This window comes from Cyprinodon tularosa, unplaced genomic scaffold (genome assembly GCF_016077235.1).
Source record: "Cyprinodon tularosa strain WSP-4 unplaced genomic scaffold, ASM1607723v1 ctg106, whole genome shotgun sequence".
Lineage (NCBI taxonomy): Eukaryota > Metazoa > Chordata > Actinopteri > Cyprinodontiformes > Cyprinodontidae > Cyprinodon > Cyprinodon tularosa.
Window position 1 is genome coordinate 2,161,445 of NW_024037849.1, and position 21,631 is coordinate 2,183,075.

The window sequence follows — 21,631 nt, forward strand, 5'->3', positions numbered from 1 at the left end:
TCTAAACCAAACTAAAAAGGATGGAAACTTTTCTGGATTCTACTGCATACCTCTGGGAAAAAAGCAAAGTTCTGCACAATGCTTGGACATTTCTTGTAGAAAACTCTTACTGCCAAAAGGGACATACAAGCACCCAGATCCTGGAAAGCCAAGTAAAAGCCTTTTCCCTTGGAAAGTGGTCCAAAACCTCGAACCTCTGTGTTCACTTTCATCAGCCTTCCCCCAAAATCCACCTGGGAGAAACTTTCATCTGCTGCAATGGTGTCCACCTGAAGGAAATAGATGGTTGAAAGTTGAAATGATAATTGGTCATGAACCCCATTATAAAATTAACTGCTTTTTGTTGATGTTAGAAAATTACTGATTAAATGTATGCAAATAACCACTGCTTCTATCCACCAGTCAGGCATAACATAACAAGCACCAATAGGCAATGTTAATAAAACTAGCTTTAAATTCAAAATATTTTGGGTTAAGTTAAAATAAAGTTTTGACACATAAAGGTGTCAGAAAGACATGGTGAACTCAAACATTAGAAACAAACATTAGAAATGAATGCTGTGTCACAAGCAAAAGATGGCCAACTATAAGGGTCTGACCAAGTTAGACAAGATACCCAAATGTATAATTTCATAAAGACTGGATGAAAAAATGTATCTTTTTAGCTATAAAACGGTCCATCCTAGTTTATCTCAGATTATTGATCAAATGCCAGTAAAAACATCTTTCAAAAACCTGAGACCTTGATTAAAGCTTTATGTAAACTTTATACAACACCCCTATCCAGTTTGCATGTTTTTGTCCAACTTATTGATTTGGTGACGTCAGGATTTTGACTCACATGTGGGATATCTGCCAGCTTTCTGTTTCATTTAGGGAATATTTCTAAACAACATCAAGAATCAATAGTCTCAATTGTTATTTTTTCATATAATGACTTATTTTCTAAGATAGTGGCTGAAATGGAACGTTATGAGACATAAACATTGGTTAAAAACACTTTAACATTAAGATAACATGAGGATCAGCATACTTAAAGGCATGAAAGAGGATTCTGTGGTGGAAGATATGTCAGACGGCTGTTTGTGTATTTTTGAATCGTGCTCATGTATCAGTAAAACCCCTTTTTCGCAAAAGTTCTTTACTTTGGAAACGCCTCCGCCAGTAATTTTGTATTTCACCTAGAGAGGCAGCAAAGTGTAGGGATGCACCTGGTCAGTAGGAAATCTCCATAAGAAGAGGGAGCTCTGCCAAGGTTATAACACCATGTTATATTTACAGTTTTTAGTGTGTTCTTGCTGCTGCTGCTACAACTTACTGTTTTTACATTAAACACAGAAGTACACTTGAAAATAACACCGGTTAAACTTTTACCAATATGGACATGTTAGACATCATTAGAAAGCTTAGATTCTCCACACTTCAACCACCAAGTTTATTTTATGGAAGCCATGAGCACCAAAGCATATATAATAAAGATATAGCAGCATGTTAAATCAGAAATTTTAAAATAAAGCTTCCACTTCCAACCTTTGAAGCTTTCCTGAGGCCGTATTATAAATTGTTTTGAATTTGAAGTTATTATAAATTGTTTATTTTCCATTTGTCCGTAAGGGTCTATGGATAAAACGTAATCCAGCATATTCGTAATAAAAATATTCCATGATGAGAACATTTACACATAAAGTCAGTTTTTTACCATCAGAAAAATAAACAAATAGTTCAAAAAAAGACCACAGCAGCAAACAAGCATTGGCGGAGCCCACGTTAAAACATTCTGGCAGCAAGTGTGCAAAATGTTTGATTGACAAACAAGTAGACAATCCGCTATCGAAATTAGGATAAGTGGACTGGCTTATGTTTTGTAGGCACCACTAAAGCCAGAGTTTATAGATTTTTTTTTTGGGGGGGGGGGAGTAATAAGTGCAACAATGCCATCCATCAATTAATTTATTTTAGATTAATCTAGACACATGTACACATGTACATGATGTATTATTGAATATCTACTATTTCAGCTTGTGCTGAAACCATGTATGAAATGCTCTAGAGGTTTCTTTGATTTTGATATCGTCTCTTCAGCTAAACTGGAGAGAATTATCCATCCATTCATGTAATCTCATTTAGATTATTGCAATGCCGTGTTTACTGGCTTGCTTAAATTAACCCTTTTATTCCTCCAAGCCATATAGGATTCTAAGACTACTTACAAATTCCAGCAAGCCATGGCATATGAGCCCTATCATATATTTTTATACTGCCAAACAATAGATTTTAGGATTTCTTTTAAAATTCTATCTCTAATGTACAGAGTACTAAAAATCAGCATTTTTTTATCCACTTACAAACTATACTGCTGCTCACTGTCTTTATTCAATAGTTAAGATTATTGTATTTTTAAGACACCAAAATAACACAAAGGCTGTCGAACAGTCTTTTATTGTTTTGCTGACTCTCTGGAATCTTTAAAAAGCAGTAAAAAAAATATTCTTTTTTACAAAGGCTTTCTGCTAACAGTTTAGTTTCATTGTTTTTTATTGTCTTTCATCTTTTTTATTGGCACTAAATTCTCACAGATATTTCATTGCTCTTTTTTTGTACAGCATCCGTGATACTCTGGTCTGTTAACAGTGAAATGCAAACAAACATTACTGACTGATTTACTTAACTGTGGTATTTTATCCTGTCTTTATTGAAGAGTCATGGTCAATTGTTCAACATGTGGAGGGAAGACTGACTCTTGTGGTCTGATCTTAATGTAAATCTACGGTAGTTCAAACAATTAAGGAAATTTACTAGAAGTTATTGGAATAATCAAGGTTGGATGAATTTATCAACCATTGATGACAGATGATTGTTGATTCATCATCATACGAGATGCAGACCAAAGAAAAAAATTAATAATTGAACATCATTGATCTCACAATATAGTAATTCACTTCTGCATTTTAACCCATCCCCTTGGGGAGCAGTGGGCTGCCACTGTGTTGTGCCTGGGGAGCAATCGGGGGTTAAGGGTCTTGCTCAAGGCCTCTGAGGGCAGGCTGTGGGATTTGAACCTTGTACTTGCACCCTTTTCTGAGCACAAGCGTACTGTCCACCAATTGGAAAAATGGAACACAAAGTCCTTCTAGCAGAAAGCAAAGCTTCTTTCCCCCCACAGTGCCTTAAAATGCAGCAGTGATTTATTTACTCAAAGTAACAGACAGAAAGAATGAAAGTAGCCTCAATTTTAGAAAGTACAGCACATCAAATAAAGAAACATTTTGCACGTTAAAAAGGATTATATAAATTTATTTTTAACTAAATACATTTAATGTAGAATCAGAACAAAGAAAAAACAGAAAATACTCCTTTCTTATAAATCTTCCTTATGAATTGCTCCCTGCGTGTTTACATTGCCCTACCAACAAAAAAGTATAAATGGCACCTGTGGGAGATACTGCCCATGCACATACTGTATGATGGACTAATGAACAGCACCTGAAGAGAAAAGTTACATACTGTATCACTGAACCTTGCTCTGTCGCATTTTTTGAAAAAGATAAGACAAAAAAAATGATTGGGGATTGTAAACTGATGAATATGGTGTCTTTAACAATAAAAAAAAGTGAACACTAAATAATTCCGTTATACAGTCATCTTAAGCAGTGCAATTCTAAAATAATGCAAAATAATTTAGGGCCCTGTAACACCTTGCCGATTTAGACAGCGTATGCCCGACGTCCCAGAATCTTCTACAACGCTGGCATAGACTGAACATTCTATGTATTTTTTCAATTTTTGGTGTATACTAGCGTATTCATAAGGAGTCCAGAACGTATGTCCAACGGCATCCTAACGTATGCATAACGCACGGCAGCACAATACCCATGAAATTATGTATAAGCCAGTATCCTGATGGGGGCAGCGATGCACCTGGAGGCGCCTGGCCTGCATATGTCTGTAAATTTTGAGCATGCTCAAATTTCTCTATGTACTTGCCCTATGTCTATGTCTGTCAGCGTGCTTCAGCGTACTTCAGCATTCCCAAAAATTTGAACATATCCATGACTTATCCAACATATGATAACGTTTTTTTTTTTACCAGCTTTTCTGTACGTCAGGCATACACTGGTCTAAACCATCATGGTGTGACAGTGGCACTATAAGATAATACTTTAACCCAATGGACTATGAAAAGTGGTGAAATAACTATTTCATTTCATGGAGGCCTTGCCTTAAAGGATTTAAAAGATTTGCCGCTAACATCTTGATGTAAGACACTTCAAAGCATTTAGGGATTTTGCAATTGTCTTAATGGCGTATCAGGCTGTTTTTTGTCCAAAAAGCTCTATACAGTCAGGATGTTATGCCTGAGTTGTGTGTTTGACTGTTGTGACATGAAAAAGTACACAATACTTCTAAATCTATCTGTAACACTTTTAGATCATTATTTCTATAAATAATTTCTTCTGACTTTCATCTTTGAGCTTACCTTTAAAAAAGGGGCATTGGCCCAATACTCCACCCCTTTGATGCTCTCTGACATAGTCCTGTCAGCTTCTAGGTAGTAAAGATTGAATGTCTCTTTGCAGGAGCCCAGAACACTTGGTATGGAAGCACAATCCCGTACTGTGAAGCGGATCTCCACATAGATGCGTTGTGCATTCCGCCGGTCGATATACGTGGTGAGGAGCCAGTTGTTTTGGCTTGGCTCAAACACATTGCACACCTGGTAAGTCCTGATGGTGTTAAGGTTTTCATCATAGCCGCTCACCTCCTCCCACTAGGCAATGTTTGGGTGAAGATAGGGCAATGGAGTATAAGACGAGAGGAAGCAGAGGGAGAGGCAGTAAGACAGAGATGATAAATGGGTTTACTAAGACCAAACACAAATTAAACTTTCTCTATCACACCTCCCCAATTTTCCCCCCATCCTCTTTCTCCCTTTTTCATTGTCTTTTTCTCTGCTCTAACTTTCTCTGTGCCGCATTGAGACAATGATTCATCACAATTAGAGCTTCTCACCTCAAATACACTCACAAGGCAGACCACTTTGACCAGCTAGCTGTCAGCCTACATTTTCAGCAAGCGGCTAGATTTTAAATCAAAATCTTACATACTATTTCATTTCATTCTTTTCTATTACAGACTAATTTGCCTTACTATTCTGATCTTTTCAAATGTTTTTTCTTTCTGCATCAGTAGTGGTTAATTGATGTCACCTTGGCACTGTAATTAAAATTTTGACTGACTCCTTAATGGAACTCTGTAAAATGTCATAAAAACTGCTTCCCCATGGGTGGCTGCACACACACAGACCAATACACACATACAGTGCAGCTATTGCAAATTGTTCTTACTCCATTGGCGGGGAACGATATCCAGCCAAGCTCAGCTGTTGCTGTCCTTGTATCCATCACTGTCTCTGTCAGACAAAAAGAGAGACAGACAGGGAGAAAAAAGGTGAAAAGAATGTACTCCAGAAAGGGGACAGGTATGGGTTTAATTAATAGTCTGTTCATTCGCCAGTTGCAGCACTCCTTTGTGTTGTCTACCATTCAAACTCATAAAAGCCCACTTCGTACAGAATCTGCAATGCATTCCCCTCTATCCTGGTAGTGCAGTGATTAAAATTAGATAGGAATCTGCAATTAGGAGAGGCCTTTGGGTAACACAGTACAAACAACAGTAGAATCAATGTACCCCATTAATGACAGATTATCTATCTGATTCAGGCTATGCTTTTAATTTGGTAAAGTGTGGAAAAATGTGGAATTTGACTTCAATTTTTGCAGAATATAAACAAATAAATGATTTGGAAAATGCATGTTCTTCTAAATGCATTAGTATTAAATCATTTCTTTTCAAAGCTATATTCTTTGATGATCTCATGACTGATGACTTATTTACTTAAACCTGATTTAATAGCCCAAAAATGAAATAATGCAATCGGAATGAAAAATCTCAAACTGAGACCAGCAGCACGACAAGCATATAAATCATTGTATTTAATGAGCAGCAGACAAGATGCTATTCAAGTCTGTTCTTTCTTTCTTTCCTTTCTTTCTTTCTCTTTCTTTCTATCCTTCTTATATATATATATATATATATATATATATATATATATATATATATATATATATATATATATATATATATATATATTAGGGTTGTCAAAAGTATCGAAACTCAAAAAAGTATCGATACTGAAATGTTGTATCCGGATACAATACTCGTTTTTAAAAGTATCGATACAGTGCCGTCACCAGTGGCACCTAAACTGTCATTCATTTAAAGTGCAGAATAGAGGACAATGCACTTTCAGAACACTGTGTGATTGAATAATTCTGTGCTCTTTTCAGTTTCAGACTTTTTTTTGTAACAGGTGCAGCTGCTGAGAATTATTTTTGTTTCTTAACTGGTTTGGCTAGTGTCATTGTTATGTGTGCAAAGCATAGCCAAGGAAGGAACACTTAATTTGAATTTTATAAGTTTTTTATCAAGCTTGCTTAATATTATGCACAGCATACAACCTTTATTGTCTTTATTTATTGTATTTTATTTATTAATGAAAATATTTCTGTTGAATTTTGGAGTCTTTGTTTTTATCCTTGTGGTATCGAAAATGGTATCGAGTATCGAATATTTTCCTTAGTATCGGTATCGAGTTGAAAAGTTTAGTATCGTGACAACCCTAATATATATATATATATACATATATATATATATATATATATATATATATATATATATACATATATATATATACATATATATATATGTGTGTGTATATGTGTGTGTGTGTAAAGTAAAAAAATTAATCTTGAAATCCACTAGCATAAACTGATAATTAATCCTTCCTTCATAAATTTTGCATTTCGATGAGGAAATAATTACTCTTTTTGAAGCCTAACACTCCTCTTTGCACCAAGATGATTCTTGCACACCTCCTAATGAACAGTAGGCACATTTTCAAGCAAAGGTAGTTTTTACACCTCTACTGTGGGGTAAAATCAAACTAACATGAACAATATTACTAGTGACTCACCACAGCAGGAAGTCATGCTGGGATGTTCCAGCCAACATAAGTTAGTTGGCAATTTGATAACCCAGACCCTCAAAAACAGTTCTTTGTAATAAAACACGGTGTGAAGATTCAACGACATCACACCGTGAGGCAGCCTCAGGCAAACAACTCCCCCTTCTCCTTTATTCTTGACATGCACTCCTCTTGCCCTCTTTCATATAGTCATCCTTTTCTCTCATTATCTGTTCCCCTCCTCCTCACATCCTGCACATCATTTTCCTTTGCCTTTGGATCATGCACCTATCCTCTACTTTGGGTGCTTGTCTTTTCTGCCAGTAGGTTAACCTAATTTACTGAGGAACCTAGTTGTTTTTCCAATCCCTGCAGCTGCAATGTCATTTTGAATAATAAAATTATTTTCAGATAAAAATGTCTACTATAAAACTCTTTGATAACAGCTTTAAAAATATGACAGCAGTTGATGCATAGCCTGCAGCTCAAAAATGGTTAAATATGGGTGTTTATCATGAGAGAGATGTTTCCACAGGTCGCTTTTTTGACCATTGAAACAATTTAATTCTTCCCATTATCATATTTTTATTTATTTATTTAATGGACAGAGAACATTAATGAACAAACTTATACTTCTGCACAGATTGTTAATGAGCCAGATTATAGCATAGTTGCTAATTTACATCTGTCGTCCTGATGCAGGAAGACAAAACAACACAAGATCACTTACCGGTAATACAATATCAAAACACATAGACACACGTTCAGACAATGACATTACAACAATAAAATTAGTGAGTGCATGACTGGGAACTTTTAAGAAACTGTTTAAGGTGCTTTTTAAATGTGCAATAAGTGGGACATTCCCTGATGTTTGTTGGGAGGATGTTCCAGAAGTGACCCCCACTGCCTGATAAAACAGTATGTCTGATAGAACACCATATGTGCCTCATACTTCAAACTATTTTCTATTGTATCACAATGAACCACTTCCGTGGGGGTAGTACAATTAACAGTTTAAGATAAAACCATTAGAGGAGTTCCATGCAATCTTCTTCTGAAAGAAGAATCTAGTGCATCCACATGCTCTCAGAAGTGTCCATTTTGGTAAATAACATCTGCTTGTAGGTTATTCAACCTTAGTAAAGCTAATATTTAAAAGGTCTCAGAGGTCTTTTAAAAAATATCAGAAATCAACAGTATCATGAAAAACAGTTAAAGCAAGAATGAGAAGGTGGACACATTCAAAGCACAGTTAGGTTATGAAAGTATGATTAGTGTAATATCTTAAGATTTTCAAAATTTGATTTATTCTTATTTAATTAGTATGTGGAACGGTTTGATATCTGGTCACCCGCCTAATCTATCAGCCCAAACAACTGAACTGAGGAATAACCTAATTCAGAATAACAATTCCACTTTAGACACAGCTGAAAGTCCTAGAAAGTCCCTGGTATATAGCAGTTTTTAACCAATAAGCATTGCTGAAAGGAAGATTATCCAACAATATCCAGAAAATAAAATTCTAACCATAAAATATTTTGTGGCATCATCATGTTCTGAGGGTGTTTTTCAGCCAATACTGAAAGGAAATCTACAATATAACAAAAGTTAACATCAGGCAGCGCATTTACCTACCTGCTGGAAAAACAATCTTAAAAATACAGCTATTGCTGAAATAGGATGTTTTTTTTGTTTGTTTTTTTTTATGAATTAATTCCCAGCTTAAATCCAATTAAGAGTATGTATCAAACTTGGAGGTTGCTTAGAAGTTCACCGAGGTTCTCCATCAACCAATAAGAAAGTTATTTAGCAATAACTAACAGGAAGAAAATCAAACTCCATATACCTTTTTGTACTAAAGACATATCCCAAAGATATCTGGGTAAATTTAAGGTAAAATGTGGTTCTATGTTTTTTATTTACATTTATGCACTGCTTTGTGTGTGTTTAACACAAAGAATCCATCTCAATAAAAAACATAGAGGTTTGTGCTTGCATTGTAAAAAACTGTGAAAAAATAAAAATCACACTACCACTTATGTAGAAGACCATACAGGGCAATATGCTCCAGGCTAGTCATGTTAAAAAGGACTGATTTAAGATTTCGCTTCAGGAATAAAGCTATGCTTTTACAAGCAACCCCATCTTCTGGCTTCAGAACAAAGCTTTAGAGGCCTGTACTAAGGCATCTCACTACAAACACTGCATTATAAATTTATTGAAAACAGATATCACCACAGCACCCATAAACCCCTTGAGAAGACCACATAATTTACAAAACTTTTTTATTCATCTTTAACACAGCTGGAGCCCCATTACCCAGCAATGCACAACATGTAATCACAGAAAGAAAAATTATATTTTCAAATATATGTAATGCAGTCCTTCTCAAATAGTGGGGCGCGCCCCCTTTGGGGGGCGTGGTGCGATACCTGGGGGGGCGCGTGTGACCCTAGGGAACAGGCTTTTTTTTTGGGGCCGTACTATTATAAAGTGTAATTGCGCATCCACTACAGTAGGCGGCAGTGGCGCTGTAATTTTTACTTCTGTCACGTTTGCGACAGTGCAACATTTTACGGCTTACAAGGTTACCTGGTTACCAGTGTTGAGTCAACAGAAAGCTCCGACTGCGTTCTGTCTAAAGCCTCTGTTATTCAACATAAAAACCGCCAACATGAAAAAGTTTTTAACAGGGATGAAAAGAAAAGCGGAGAGAGACAAAGATAATGAGAGAAAAGAAAGTCACCCGAAAGCTAAGACGAGGAAATACGACGAAGCGTATTTAGCGCTTGGCTTCACTGTCACTACAGTTGGAGAAGAGGAAAGACCGGTGTGTTTGCTGTGTCTAAAAATGCTCGCAGCGGACAGCATGAAGCCAAATAAATTAGCGCGTCACTTAAATACATTACACCCCAATCACGCCGATAAGCCGCTAGAGTTTTTTCAGCGAAAACGTGCTGAATATTGCCAACAGTCATCCCGCTTTGTGAAGGCTACTTCAGTAAACCATCGAGCGCTGTTAGCATCATATAAGGTGGCGTACCAAATTGCGCAGTGCAAAAAGCCCCACACCATAGCAGAGGAGCTGATACTGCCTGCAGCATTAGACATGGTCTCTGTCATGCTGGACGACGCCAGTGCAGCAAAACTAAAAACTATCCCTCTGTCCAATGACACTGTCGCCAGACGTATAGATGACATTGCTAACGATCTTCAAGAACAGCTGGTAGATAAACTCAAAGACAAACGTTTTGCCTTACAATTTGATGAAGCAACTGACAGCAACAAAGACTGTCTGTTTATTGCTTATGTACGTTTTGACATGTCTAACTCCCTGTGTGAGGATCTACTTTTTTGTAAATATGTCAGGGACAGAGCCACAGCTGAGGAGCTATTCAAAATTCTGGACTCCTTTCTGACTGAGAATGGGCTAAAGTGGGAGAACTGCATTGGTGTTTGCAGTGATGGTGCACAAACCATGGCAGGGAAGAGAAAAGGACTTAGGGCACTCATCAAGACAGCCTCACCTCATGCTGAGTGGACACACTGTATTATACACAGAGAAGCACTTGCATCCAGGCAACTTTCCCCTGAATTAAGTGAGGTTATGACTGAGATCATAGATGTAGTCAATTTTATAAAGACCAGACCACTAAAAACAAGAGTCTTCTCTGCCATCTGTGAGGAGATGGGAGCTGAACATCAAACTGTGCTCTATCACAGTGAAGCAAGGTGGTTGTCACGAGGAAAAGTCTTGTCCCGTGTTTTTGAGCTCAGAGAGCAAATAAGAGTGTTTTTGGAGCAGGAGCACAAGTATGAAGTGGCAGAAAAATTTTGTGATGAGAACTTCCTGGGAAAACTGGCCTACCTGAGTGACATATTTGGAAAGCTAAATGAACTGAATCTACAGCTTCAAGGGAAAGATAAACACCTCCCTCAGGTCACAGACAAGATTAGCTCTTTCACCCGAAAGCTTGCAATGTGGGGCAGGCAACTTGATGAAGGAAACACAGATTCATTTGAGAACCTGCATGAATTTGTAGACACTAATGACTATGATGCTATCTCAGTGATTCCACACATTAAGCAGCATATTTCTTCACTGATTGGATTCTTTAAAAAGTACTTCCCTGAAAACAGTTCCCAGTATGACTGGGTGAGAGACCCTTTCAGTGCAGCAGCTCCAACTGGTTTCAGCTCTGCAGAAGAGGAGCAGTTCATTGACATGACGTCTGACTCCACACTGAGACTGAGGTTCACATCACAGACACTCAGTGCATTCTGGCTGAGTGTAGAGAGGCAGTATCCACTCTTAGGAGAGAAAGCTATAAGCATTCTGCTTCCTTTTGCAACATCTTACCTTTGTGAGATTGGCTTCTCTGCTGTTGCTGCACTGAAGACCAAGTACAGGTCCCAGCTAAACATTGAGCAGGAGCTGAGAGTTGCACTATCATGCTTCGAACCTCGCTTCGAAAAGCTGTGCACTGCAAAACGTGCTCATTGTAGCCATTAAACCTGACTTCCTCCTCATTTTGATCAAAAAAAGAAAAAATGAGCACAAATTGTTTAATTAATTTTTGTTTTGTAGGTTCAAGTGTTTTATATATTGTGCTCCTGAGTTAATGTTGCTGAACTAAATATAAATTAGTTATTTTTTTTGTAGTTTATTAGTTATTATAATTATTAAATATTATTTATTGATTTGATTTAATTTTGCAATGGTGCAATTAGTTTGTCAAACATGTTTACAGTTTAAACATGTTTAAAACATGACTTAAAACACGATTTAATAAAGTTATTCTTTGTAAGTTTGACCATATGTCTTTCTTTTTTTTTTTTCTTTAATGTTAATAAGGATAAAATGTTATGCAGAGATGGATAGTCACGTGGGGCGTGGGGGGCGCGAATAGTTTTCTTCTTGCTAGGGGGGGCGTAACAGATAATAATTGAGAAGCACTGATGTAATGTAATGTAATAAAAATCTTCACAGCTTTAACTATGTTTCAAGAAATGTATTTATAAGTCTGTAACATCTTGTTTTTTTAGAATAAAGAGGTTTTAATCTGCAGGTGAAAACTGTTCAAAACAGAAAGTAAGCAGTATCCTTACTTTACTGTGATTTTCAAAAACCTGTAGGGAGGTAAGCATCCCTGAATAAAGAAGCCTTAATCTTCTTTTGTGTCTTATAAATGTCCAGTTTAAAGAAGAAAAGAAGCCTAATCAGAACAAAACCAGACAAGTGCTGAATTTGATGGTCTATGCTTGCCTTATTACAGTCTACTCATCATTCTAATTAACAGCACACAGCACACACCTCTCTACACATAATAGGGCATGCTCTCCGATCACCCTAATTACTTTTGACGCATTGGAGGATGTGATCGCAGTGTGCCTGCCACCTCCTGCGGAGGTGCAGCTCCTCAAACAGCACTACATCCCTGAATGGAGCCAAAACCCATTTTATGGCAGAAGAAACAACAGGTAAAATCTATAGCAGTGAATGAAGCTGTTAAATCAGTCTTGTGACCCATGAGGGAGAAAGGGAAGTATTTCATTAGTAGATGCTGGAGTGAAAGTAAGTCTGCTATTCTGGCCTGTCTCTTTCATTCCATAAACATGATGTATAAGTGTTGGAGGTCAAACAAAAAGTGAGGTCAGTTCATCTTTTGCTAATTAGTGGAGTGTGTTCCAAACAGATTAGACTGAGGCTCTGCAACACTGCAATTAGACCTGATGTGCATGTCGGCGAGTGTGTTCGAGGGTGTTTATGTATCGTATGTTTTTAATGTTCAGTGACATAACAGAATCAAAAATCACTTTAGGAGGAATGCACAATTCAGCACCTGCTATAATAATGCTCAACCCTGGTAGAAAGTTATAAGAAAAAATGTAAAATACTTTAATATTTACTTTGAAGCAGTTGCATACAGGTTATTTACAAATCAGCTCAACTCTTAAAATAATCTTTTCTACACATGATTTAAACTAATTTAAACATATATTTTTTTCATTTTGTGTTGATGCATATGGAGCCTAGGCAGAAGTTCAACTGAAGAAACTCATTCCTTTCCTACATCCACCTGCGACACAGCCAATCACTTTTGAACAAAACCTCCGCAAAAGCCAATCGGGATCCAAAGCTCATCTTAAAAGGCCTCCGATACGCACTTGTCTGCTCCTGTGCGCAGGCGGCGGATGCGCTTTACGACTTCGTTCAGATGACACCTTTTCAACCCACCTCCAGCCCCTCCTCCACCATCGTAGCTAAAGCTTCATCAGTGTCATTCCTCCTGGACTCTTACTGCGTTGCCTGTCTCATCTTAACCAGTTTGGCAGAAGACCGCCATGTTGAGCCTGGTTCTGCTAGAGGTTTCTTCCCAATGGGAAGTTTGTCCTCTCCACTGTCACTTCATGTTTGCTCATCATGGACAGGTTCTCTCAACCTGTGTTATCCAACTGGACTACCATCTTCCAGGTCCCTGAGTCAAGCTCTAGTATCAGCTTCCGCAATCCACTGGATCTCCCCATAAAGCTCAGTATACCGTCTCACTAACCAGCAGTCTACACACTGACCAACTTCCTCTATCTCCACTCCACCACCGGTTTCAGGCCTGGGGGGGAAACAGCCCTATTCGTTGCTCCTGTTCATGCATATCTATCAAAATTAAGTACTATGTTTCATGCCGAGGTCTGAATGCCAAAGACAAAGTAATTGTATCAATAAAATTCTCCTAATTGTCTTATCTCCTCGTGTGAGTTATGAGGCGAGCTTTCAACTGCATAGTCAGGACAGTGCATAAGGTTATATATTTGTTGGGATCTGGAGATCTGCCACCTGTCTCCAGTAGAGAGTGCTGTGGGTCTCCTGGGCTGGAGCCCTCAGCACACCTGAGGATCATCAGCCCATCAGGAGACCTCCTACATAAGCAGCAGTCAGACCTTCCTTCAACGCCGCAGTGTTGACCAAGTTTGGTTAGCGAACCTGAGCCTCTGTTAATTTGAGAATCTTAGTTGCCTCTAGAGAGAAACTTGATTCTAACCTGCCTCTGTCTTCTTGCTCACAGAAAACCCGACTGAAGTCTGAAGCTCTGGATGAGCTTTGCTTGTAAACCTGCCTGCCTGCCCAAGGAAGCCAAACCTGAAGATTTCAGTCTGGACTTCCCCAACTGCTCTCAAGGGAGAGCCAGAAACTCAAGTCAAGGTCTGAAACTCACAAGGCAGAAGCTAGACGCTGCTGCTGCTGAGCTCTCTGCTGAATCTACAGTCTCTGGACCCAACCGGTTCCCTCCCTCAAAAAGGATCTGTCAGAACCTCTCCAAGGTACATTCAGAATTAATTCACTCGATAAGCCATCTGACTGCCTGGCTAATCAAACTATCCATCTCTGCAGATATCAGTGATTCCAGTCCCGGACCTGTGCCAGAACCAGTTCATGATTTCTCTGTGTACATTTCAATAAATTCTGTTAAACTTTTACTCAGCTTCCAGTGGTGTTCTGCATGTGGGTTAAGTCTCTTAAGCCAATCATGACAATATTTACCAGTTGCATGGGTTGCTGCATCTGCTAAATTATTAAAATAGCAGAAAAAAATCCAGCCTTTATCATTTTTCTTGACATTATGCCAAATGCCAATACTGAGGAAAAGTTATACACACACTTACTATCCATAATGCTATTTTTTCAAATACATTGCAAGTGTAATACCAGCATCTATATTTAGCACATTTGAAAGTTAGGTGGAAACTTGCATACAAAAATGCATGAAAGCCATTTTTTTGTAGGCACAGCAGATCTTCAAAGAGGTTGTAAATCAATTTGCAACTTCAAAGAAGTTGTAAATTGATTGGCGCTTGCAATTTAGCAGACAGCATGTGCAATCTATTTTTTTTTACATGTGTGGAGTCATAAGTACACAAATCATATTCTAATGACCAAACTGCATAAATACAAGGGCGGGGCGATATGCAAATAAACATTTACCACGTGCAAAGTGACTTTCCAAATCACAGATCTAATTTATGTGTTTTTTTTATTTTTCAGAAAGCAAAGTGTAAACTTACACAAAAAAAATATTGGTAAAATGTCAGAAGACGAAGACATATTCTGAGCATACATAAACATATTTGGACTATCAAATACAACAGTAGTAGGATAATATCAAAGAAAAAGATATCTAACGGCCAGCACAGATACAGCGAGATGGCAGACAAACTGTATAAAGTTAAACCATATGTAGAAACAATATAAAATAGAATATCAAAAGAGCCTACAAGAGACACACTCTTTTTTTTTTATCGTTTAAGATCAGGACCTATTGGTTCTGGCGCAGTCTTTGTAATTTTTGCATGTAATCAGTTGTTTGCAACGGTAAATTATTACATGTTATTTGGGATCTTAGCACATCAGACCTAAGTGTTATTGCTAACAGAAGGCGGCTGCAGTACATCAGCTGGTTCATATGTTTGTGATTGTTTAGCTGGCTATTTTCTAGCAACCTGAAAGGGAGATGCTACAAAACAAGCATGTCTCTGCTTTGAGTATATCTTCAAATGGTTCCAAAAAAATTTCTACCAAAAAAGGTTTTGATATCCTGTGAAAGAGTTCAATGTTCCTGAGTCTAAGGCTGCAATTAACGATTGTTTTGTAAATCGATTAATCTGTCGATTATTTTTCGATGAATCGATTAATAATCGGATACTAAAGGTTCCTTAAAGAAGATTTTTGACGAAATTAAACCAGGTGAAACAAGCGTTTCCACTTCAGGATTTCTGGATCGAGCATATTGACGCACAAAAAAGTTTTTATTTTAAATCACGTTTAATCCGATTAACTGTTTCAGCCCTACCTGAGCCACTTTTCAAAATAGGAAGGACGAGATAACATCACATTCGGATCAGTTGCTCGTCTTAAAATATTCATAAAAAATAAAAAACTCTAAGAACAAAACAGCTCAACAAAATGTTTTTATGCCTACAGTATAAGCACAAAAATAAAGTTTAAAGACCAGGAACTGATAGAAACAAAGTTAAAGGAAGATAAGGGTTAATCTTATTTAATGTAACAAGCACAGAAAGGGAGGAATATAAAAAGAAAAATGATCTTCATTGGAGAAATAATGCATATTTTCCAGTGTGACTGGTGCGAAAATATCTGAGAATAATTTTTAACAAGCTGCACATAGCTATTTGCTTTTTTTCTCTTATTTTATATTCATATATTATATAATAATATTAGGAAGCCCCTAAGAAAAAGATATTACATCTTAAAATAACGAACCCCTTATTGTGAAATTAAATTCACTTGGACAGCATGATGTGTATTACATAAACTGTATAATTGTTTGCCAAAGAGTGAAGGGCAAACATTTTTGCAGTAAAATTGATAACCGTAGTTAAGGAAGCAAACCAAAATAACACAGATTCACAGATAAACACAAACCCGAAGAACATAAAAGCCCTCCTGGGGAAAAAGGTGTCACAGTGACCGCAGTGAAACTCATTGACTGATCAGGCATTCAGGTGGAATGATGGCATCATTCTAGAACAATTCACTCAAGGGGGAACACTTTTAGATGCATATGCTCACTTAGGCAAATTAACCATCTATGTCCTGGTCTACAATGTCTATCACAAAGTTTATGTGTATCGCATATATTCGAGATGCAAGGTGTGCAGAACTTGTGAATATGTATATGACATATTTTATTGACAGTTATGAGGTACATAAAGACACATATTTCAAATATAAATTACTGTAAAAGCTGAAATCCAACCTAGAAAAACAACACAATATACGGGATCCCATGAAATAACAGGAAAATATACAGCTGGTGTCAGAACTCTTATCTGCACAAGTCCCCATAATCAAAATAAAGTGTTTCACAAAAAGCTTTTACATTTTCTCCCAATAATCCCAACATTCAAACATCACTCTAAAAAACTGCCTAATTGGAGAATCCAGCTGTCTTATAATAGTCTGCTCAGCGGTTTAAAAACACACCGTATCAGCAGAAATAGACCCAACCACACAACTGCAGTTACACAAAAAGTTGCATATGCTGAGTAAAGTGAGTAGAAAAGAGTCTAATCAGGAATTACAATAGAAAGTTTAATTTACATATTTTTTATAGGTAAACTTTAGTGTACTTTAAATTAGTTACACTGCTTAATAAAACTGTATTTGAAAATGTTCTAACTCTGTTTAGGGGCAAGCAGAGTCACTAGCTTTATTTCCATTAACAACAAAATTGTAATTACGAAAATAAATTTGCTAAGTGGCAACACTGCAATTTTACCAAAACTCACATTTTTCCAAAAAAAAAAAAAAGTTTTAAAGCTTTGATTAGGAGTTTTTTGGGACGAATCGAAATGGAAACACTTTCTTTCTCATGGCATAAGTGACTTGATCTGCAACATGGGCCTTAGTACTATAAAGAAAGACAAAGAAGTATTTGGAGGATGATGGCGCCCACTACAGCCATGGCTGACATAAGGATATATATATATATATATATATATATATATATATATATATATATATATATATATATATATATATATATATATATATATATATATATATATATATATAATTATTTTATTTTAAGAGTTGTTGTTTTTCTTTCAGACCAAAATCAAGACTGCACCCTCCAAGACCATGACCAAGCCAAGAACTGACGATGACAATATATAATATAATATAGTATAATATAATATAATATACCGGTAATATAATATAATATAATATAATATAATATAATATAATATAATATAATATAATATAATATAATATAATAGAAAATTCTTTTATTGTCCCACAATGGGGAAATTCTAGTGTTTACAGCAGTTAAAACATTATAGAAAAAAATGTGGACCTTAGAAAAATGTATAAGAATAACATAATAGCCAAGAGTTAAAAGATAAACAATAAAATACTGTAGCATTTTTACAAAAATTGATATTTGAAAATAGCAGCAACATCAGAAATGTGCAAAATGACAGCAGCATGTTATTAATTACTAATTGAGGTTGTGATGGTTATAAAGTCTTACAGCTGCTGGGAGGAAGGATCTGTGGTAATGCTCCCTGGTGCATTTAAGGTGCAGCAGTCTGTCACTGAAGGAGCTCTCCAGTTCTGCAACAGCTTCATACATGGGGTGGGAGACATTATCCAGCAGAGATGTTAATTTAGTTAGGATCCTTTTGTTTCACAACTCCTGCACTGAGTCCAGAGGGCATCCAATCACAGAGCTGGCCTTCCTGATCAGTTTATCCAGCCGCTTTCTCTCAGCTACAGATAAACCACTGCTCCAACAGACATAATGCTTTGCGAGGAGAGCTCTCCTCGCAAAGCATTACGGGATATATCTGCTTCTTTAGAGGCCATAGCTAACTGTTAGATGGTGTTCTACAATATCTACACTGCTTAGACTAAAGATAAAATATCAAACAGAAAAAAAATATACATGAATGATAAACATAAAAAAAGAGCATGAAAATTGTGTTGCTAATATAGGGAAAACCATTGATATTCTAACTCTTAACTCTTCATAATAATCATTCTTTTTGCCAATTTAATTATTGATTATTGTGATATAGCATTTGCCACCATGGTGACTGGGAATCTTTAAAATTAACAAAGGAGAGAAACAGAGAAAGAGAGGAGAGAAATTCAGGGCATACTGTAGAATTATCTACTCATCGTGTTCATCAATGCACCCCGATCTCACACATAAAAGGTTGATAAAATATAATTCATTCACAATCTGCAAGTTAAAGCTACAGTGTGTAATAATTACAGGGATATACAGTCAGAAATGTAATATATTATACATAACTATGTTATTTATCATAATCTACGAGCTCAGCCTCTTAACCTTAATATTTGCGTTGCCTTAGAATTCGTTATTTATAATTACATATGAGCGGGTCTCGCAGCCATGGAGGCAGACATCTTTGCGCTACGGCAGCGCAGATCCAACAAACTAGCGATTGCGAGATCTCCAAAACGTCACAACGATGTAGAAAAAATAACGAGTATATTTATTATCTTAAGTCTACATGAAATCTATACCCTACACAGACTAATGAAATACTATCTGTAAAATTATCTATGTAAACAAACCTCATCAATTGAGAAGGTTGGTGATGCGGACGTCGTGGAAGACATTTTTGTCCCGTAACGCTCGCCGTACTGTTGGGGGGGAGAAGCGGTGGGGGGGAGATGTTCATGTTGCTGCAGTCTGCAGTCTGACCGCTAGATGTCGCTAAAAGTTACACACTATAGCTTTAAAAATCTTATTTATCAATTACCATGTCTTAATTATTTTTTACTTATCTTTTTATACATTGAACATTGTTCAGGAGATTGCAGTAGTAGCCATTCAATATTTTCCTTGATGGGCCCTTGGCTGGTCCCCTACAATTCCTTTTTAAACATCAATCTTTGTACTAAAATATTCTGTCAATATTTGTTGACATAAGATTTACTTACTGCTAAACAACTGTTCCTAGTCTATTTTCTCCTTTCCTTTAATTCCACTTCAAAGCTTTCTGGCCCAAACAACTGATAAGGTTGTAACTCTATTATCAAAGAGGACATCTTTATCTGCATTATGTCACTCTAACAAAATATTAACTATGCTGAGAAGTTTCATCTTTCAGAAAACTAGAAACTGGCTGGTTAAAACATGATATTTACAACCACCTCCTTAGAATCTATTGCTTTATTTTTACATCATTTACACCACTGTAGGAGAAGGATGAGCAATGCTACTGCTAAAGCCTCTGTAACGTTGAATTATTTTGGTTTGATGAGTTGTTACTCTGACATATTATGTTAGATAACTTAATGCATCAATGTTTAACAGGACCTTTAAAAAACAATTAAATGTATTGTAGTTTACCAACACAGAAATTGCTGCTCTGCATATAAATACAATAAACAGATTTTTTTTTTTTTGACAAAGGCTTTGCTTTTCATGGTAAAATAAAAGTCTCCCTTTCCTTTAGAAAACAAAAACAATAAAAACTAGAACACATGGAGGCTTATTTTTAGAACCGAGCATCAGTGAAGCCTGTCTTTTTCTTTTTATGTAGAAGAAAAGTTAACACAAAACTGCCACCAACACAAAAAGTGCACATGCTTGCTCAGATACTCAGGGGCTGTAAGAGGCATCCAGGCTGTCACTATGGAAAAGTCCTTTGTGCCTTTGTGATGAACACAAGAGGAGCAAGTTTTGATGGAGACTAATGAAAACAGATGCCACATTAGACACTGTCACAGGCTGGATCGTTTATTAAAATGATGTTCAGTGCATTCAAAAGAAGGGTAATTTTTAGGTTTTTATAAGAGTGTACATAATACAGCTCCCATAGGCACAAATTGAAGGTTATGTGTTGAAATATGAATACAAGGGAAAATTGAACTGGGATGAACTGAGCAGAACAGTTCTGTCAATGTTCTTTAAACATAGATAATTACTGATTTCATGTCTCAATCAAGTGTAAACTACACTGGTGAAGACTGACTAGGATATTCATATGTAAGTCAGTCACAAATCAAAAAGAAAGAAGAAAGCTTTAAAAAGAGTGTAGTTTATCCTGAACCGTTTCATGTGTAATGGAGTTTTATCATGAACAACGCATCAAATTCACAGTGCAGAAGTTCTAATAAACATGGAATCAATAAACACATTTTGAAAATAATCTAATGCATAGATATTCCTGTTCACCAAAATACATAAATGTTATAATCAGGTACTAGGGTTTCATCTAGGACCAAATACAATCTTTGTTTGCAGTAAAATAAAAGGTAAAAGGGAATTCTGATGTTTCTTATGATAATATTTGCACCAATTCGTAAGGCATTAAGAGTTAAAGACCTTTCAAAAAATAAACAAGCCCAATGCAAAACTAAATATGGAGCAGGGGAAAGGGTTACTACTTGTTACTACGCTGCAGAGTCTCCTCTGAACCCTTTTACAAATGTTCACTGATGACCTTATCAACATATCCACATATCCAACAATTTTGTTTTAATGAAACTTTTAAACTTAACGTGTTGTGGTACGGTCCATTTTGCTACTAAAATGGTGTTATGTGAGTAAACGTAACATCAATTTTGGAGATTGAGGAAGAATGGATTTCAAAGCGAGGCTTATGTTACATCTGCAGCCGGTACTAGAGCTGGAATATTAACTCAGTTTGCATCACAATAACAATTTAAAAAATCAATTTTCAAATGACAGAGGAACACAATTTTTGGTCATGTTACACTTAACGAGAGTAAGAGTCTATCTTTCTCACTGAAGCCCTTAAGATGGAAGTTAGAAAACATAAAACGGGTTTGCTGCTAAACAGAAGGGAGCATATAGTTACAGGTTGAACACAGATCCATGTATGCAAGCGAGACGTAAGCCTTCTCTATAGAAAGAAAGTCCCTCAACAATAGACTGAACAAGAAGGCATTCCAGGCCATGAACAAATTAAGCCCTTGAGCCAAACATGAATATGTTTGGGGTTAGTGCTGAGAAACATCAAAATAATATTTCAAACACAATTTTGACTGAAAAAAAAAATACTCAATTTAGATTTCTTGCAAAA

At 36.5% G+C, this 21,631-nt stretch overlaps 1 protein-coding gene across 1 annotated transcript in view; it reads right to left on the reverse strand.

The window, feature by feature from the left end:
* Positions 1–21,631, reverse strand: part of LOC119784896 (ephrin type-B receptor 1-like) — a 118,943-nt gene that overhangs the window by 63,688 nt on the left and 33,624 nt on the right. Inside the window, exons 2-4 of the mRNA XM_038287177.1 lie at positions 5,346–5,410; positions 4,478–4,768; positions 51–269 (exon numbers count right to left, since the gene is read on the reverse strand). Coding sequence (XP_038143105.1) covers positions 51–269; positions 4,478–4,768; positions 5,346–5,410 — 575 coding nt within the window. The remainder of the gene's footprint in view (positions 1–50; positions 270–4,477; positions 4,769–5,345; positions 5,411–21,631) is intronic.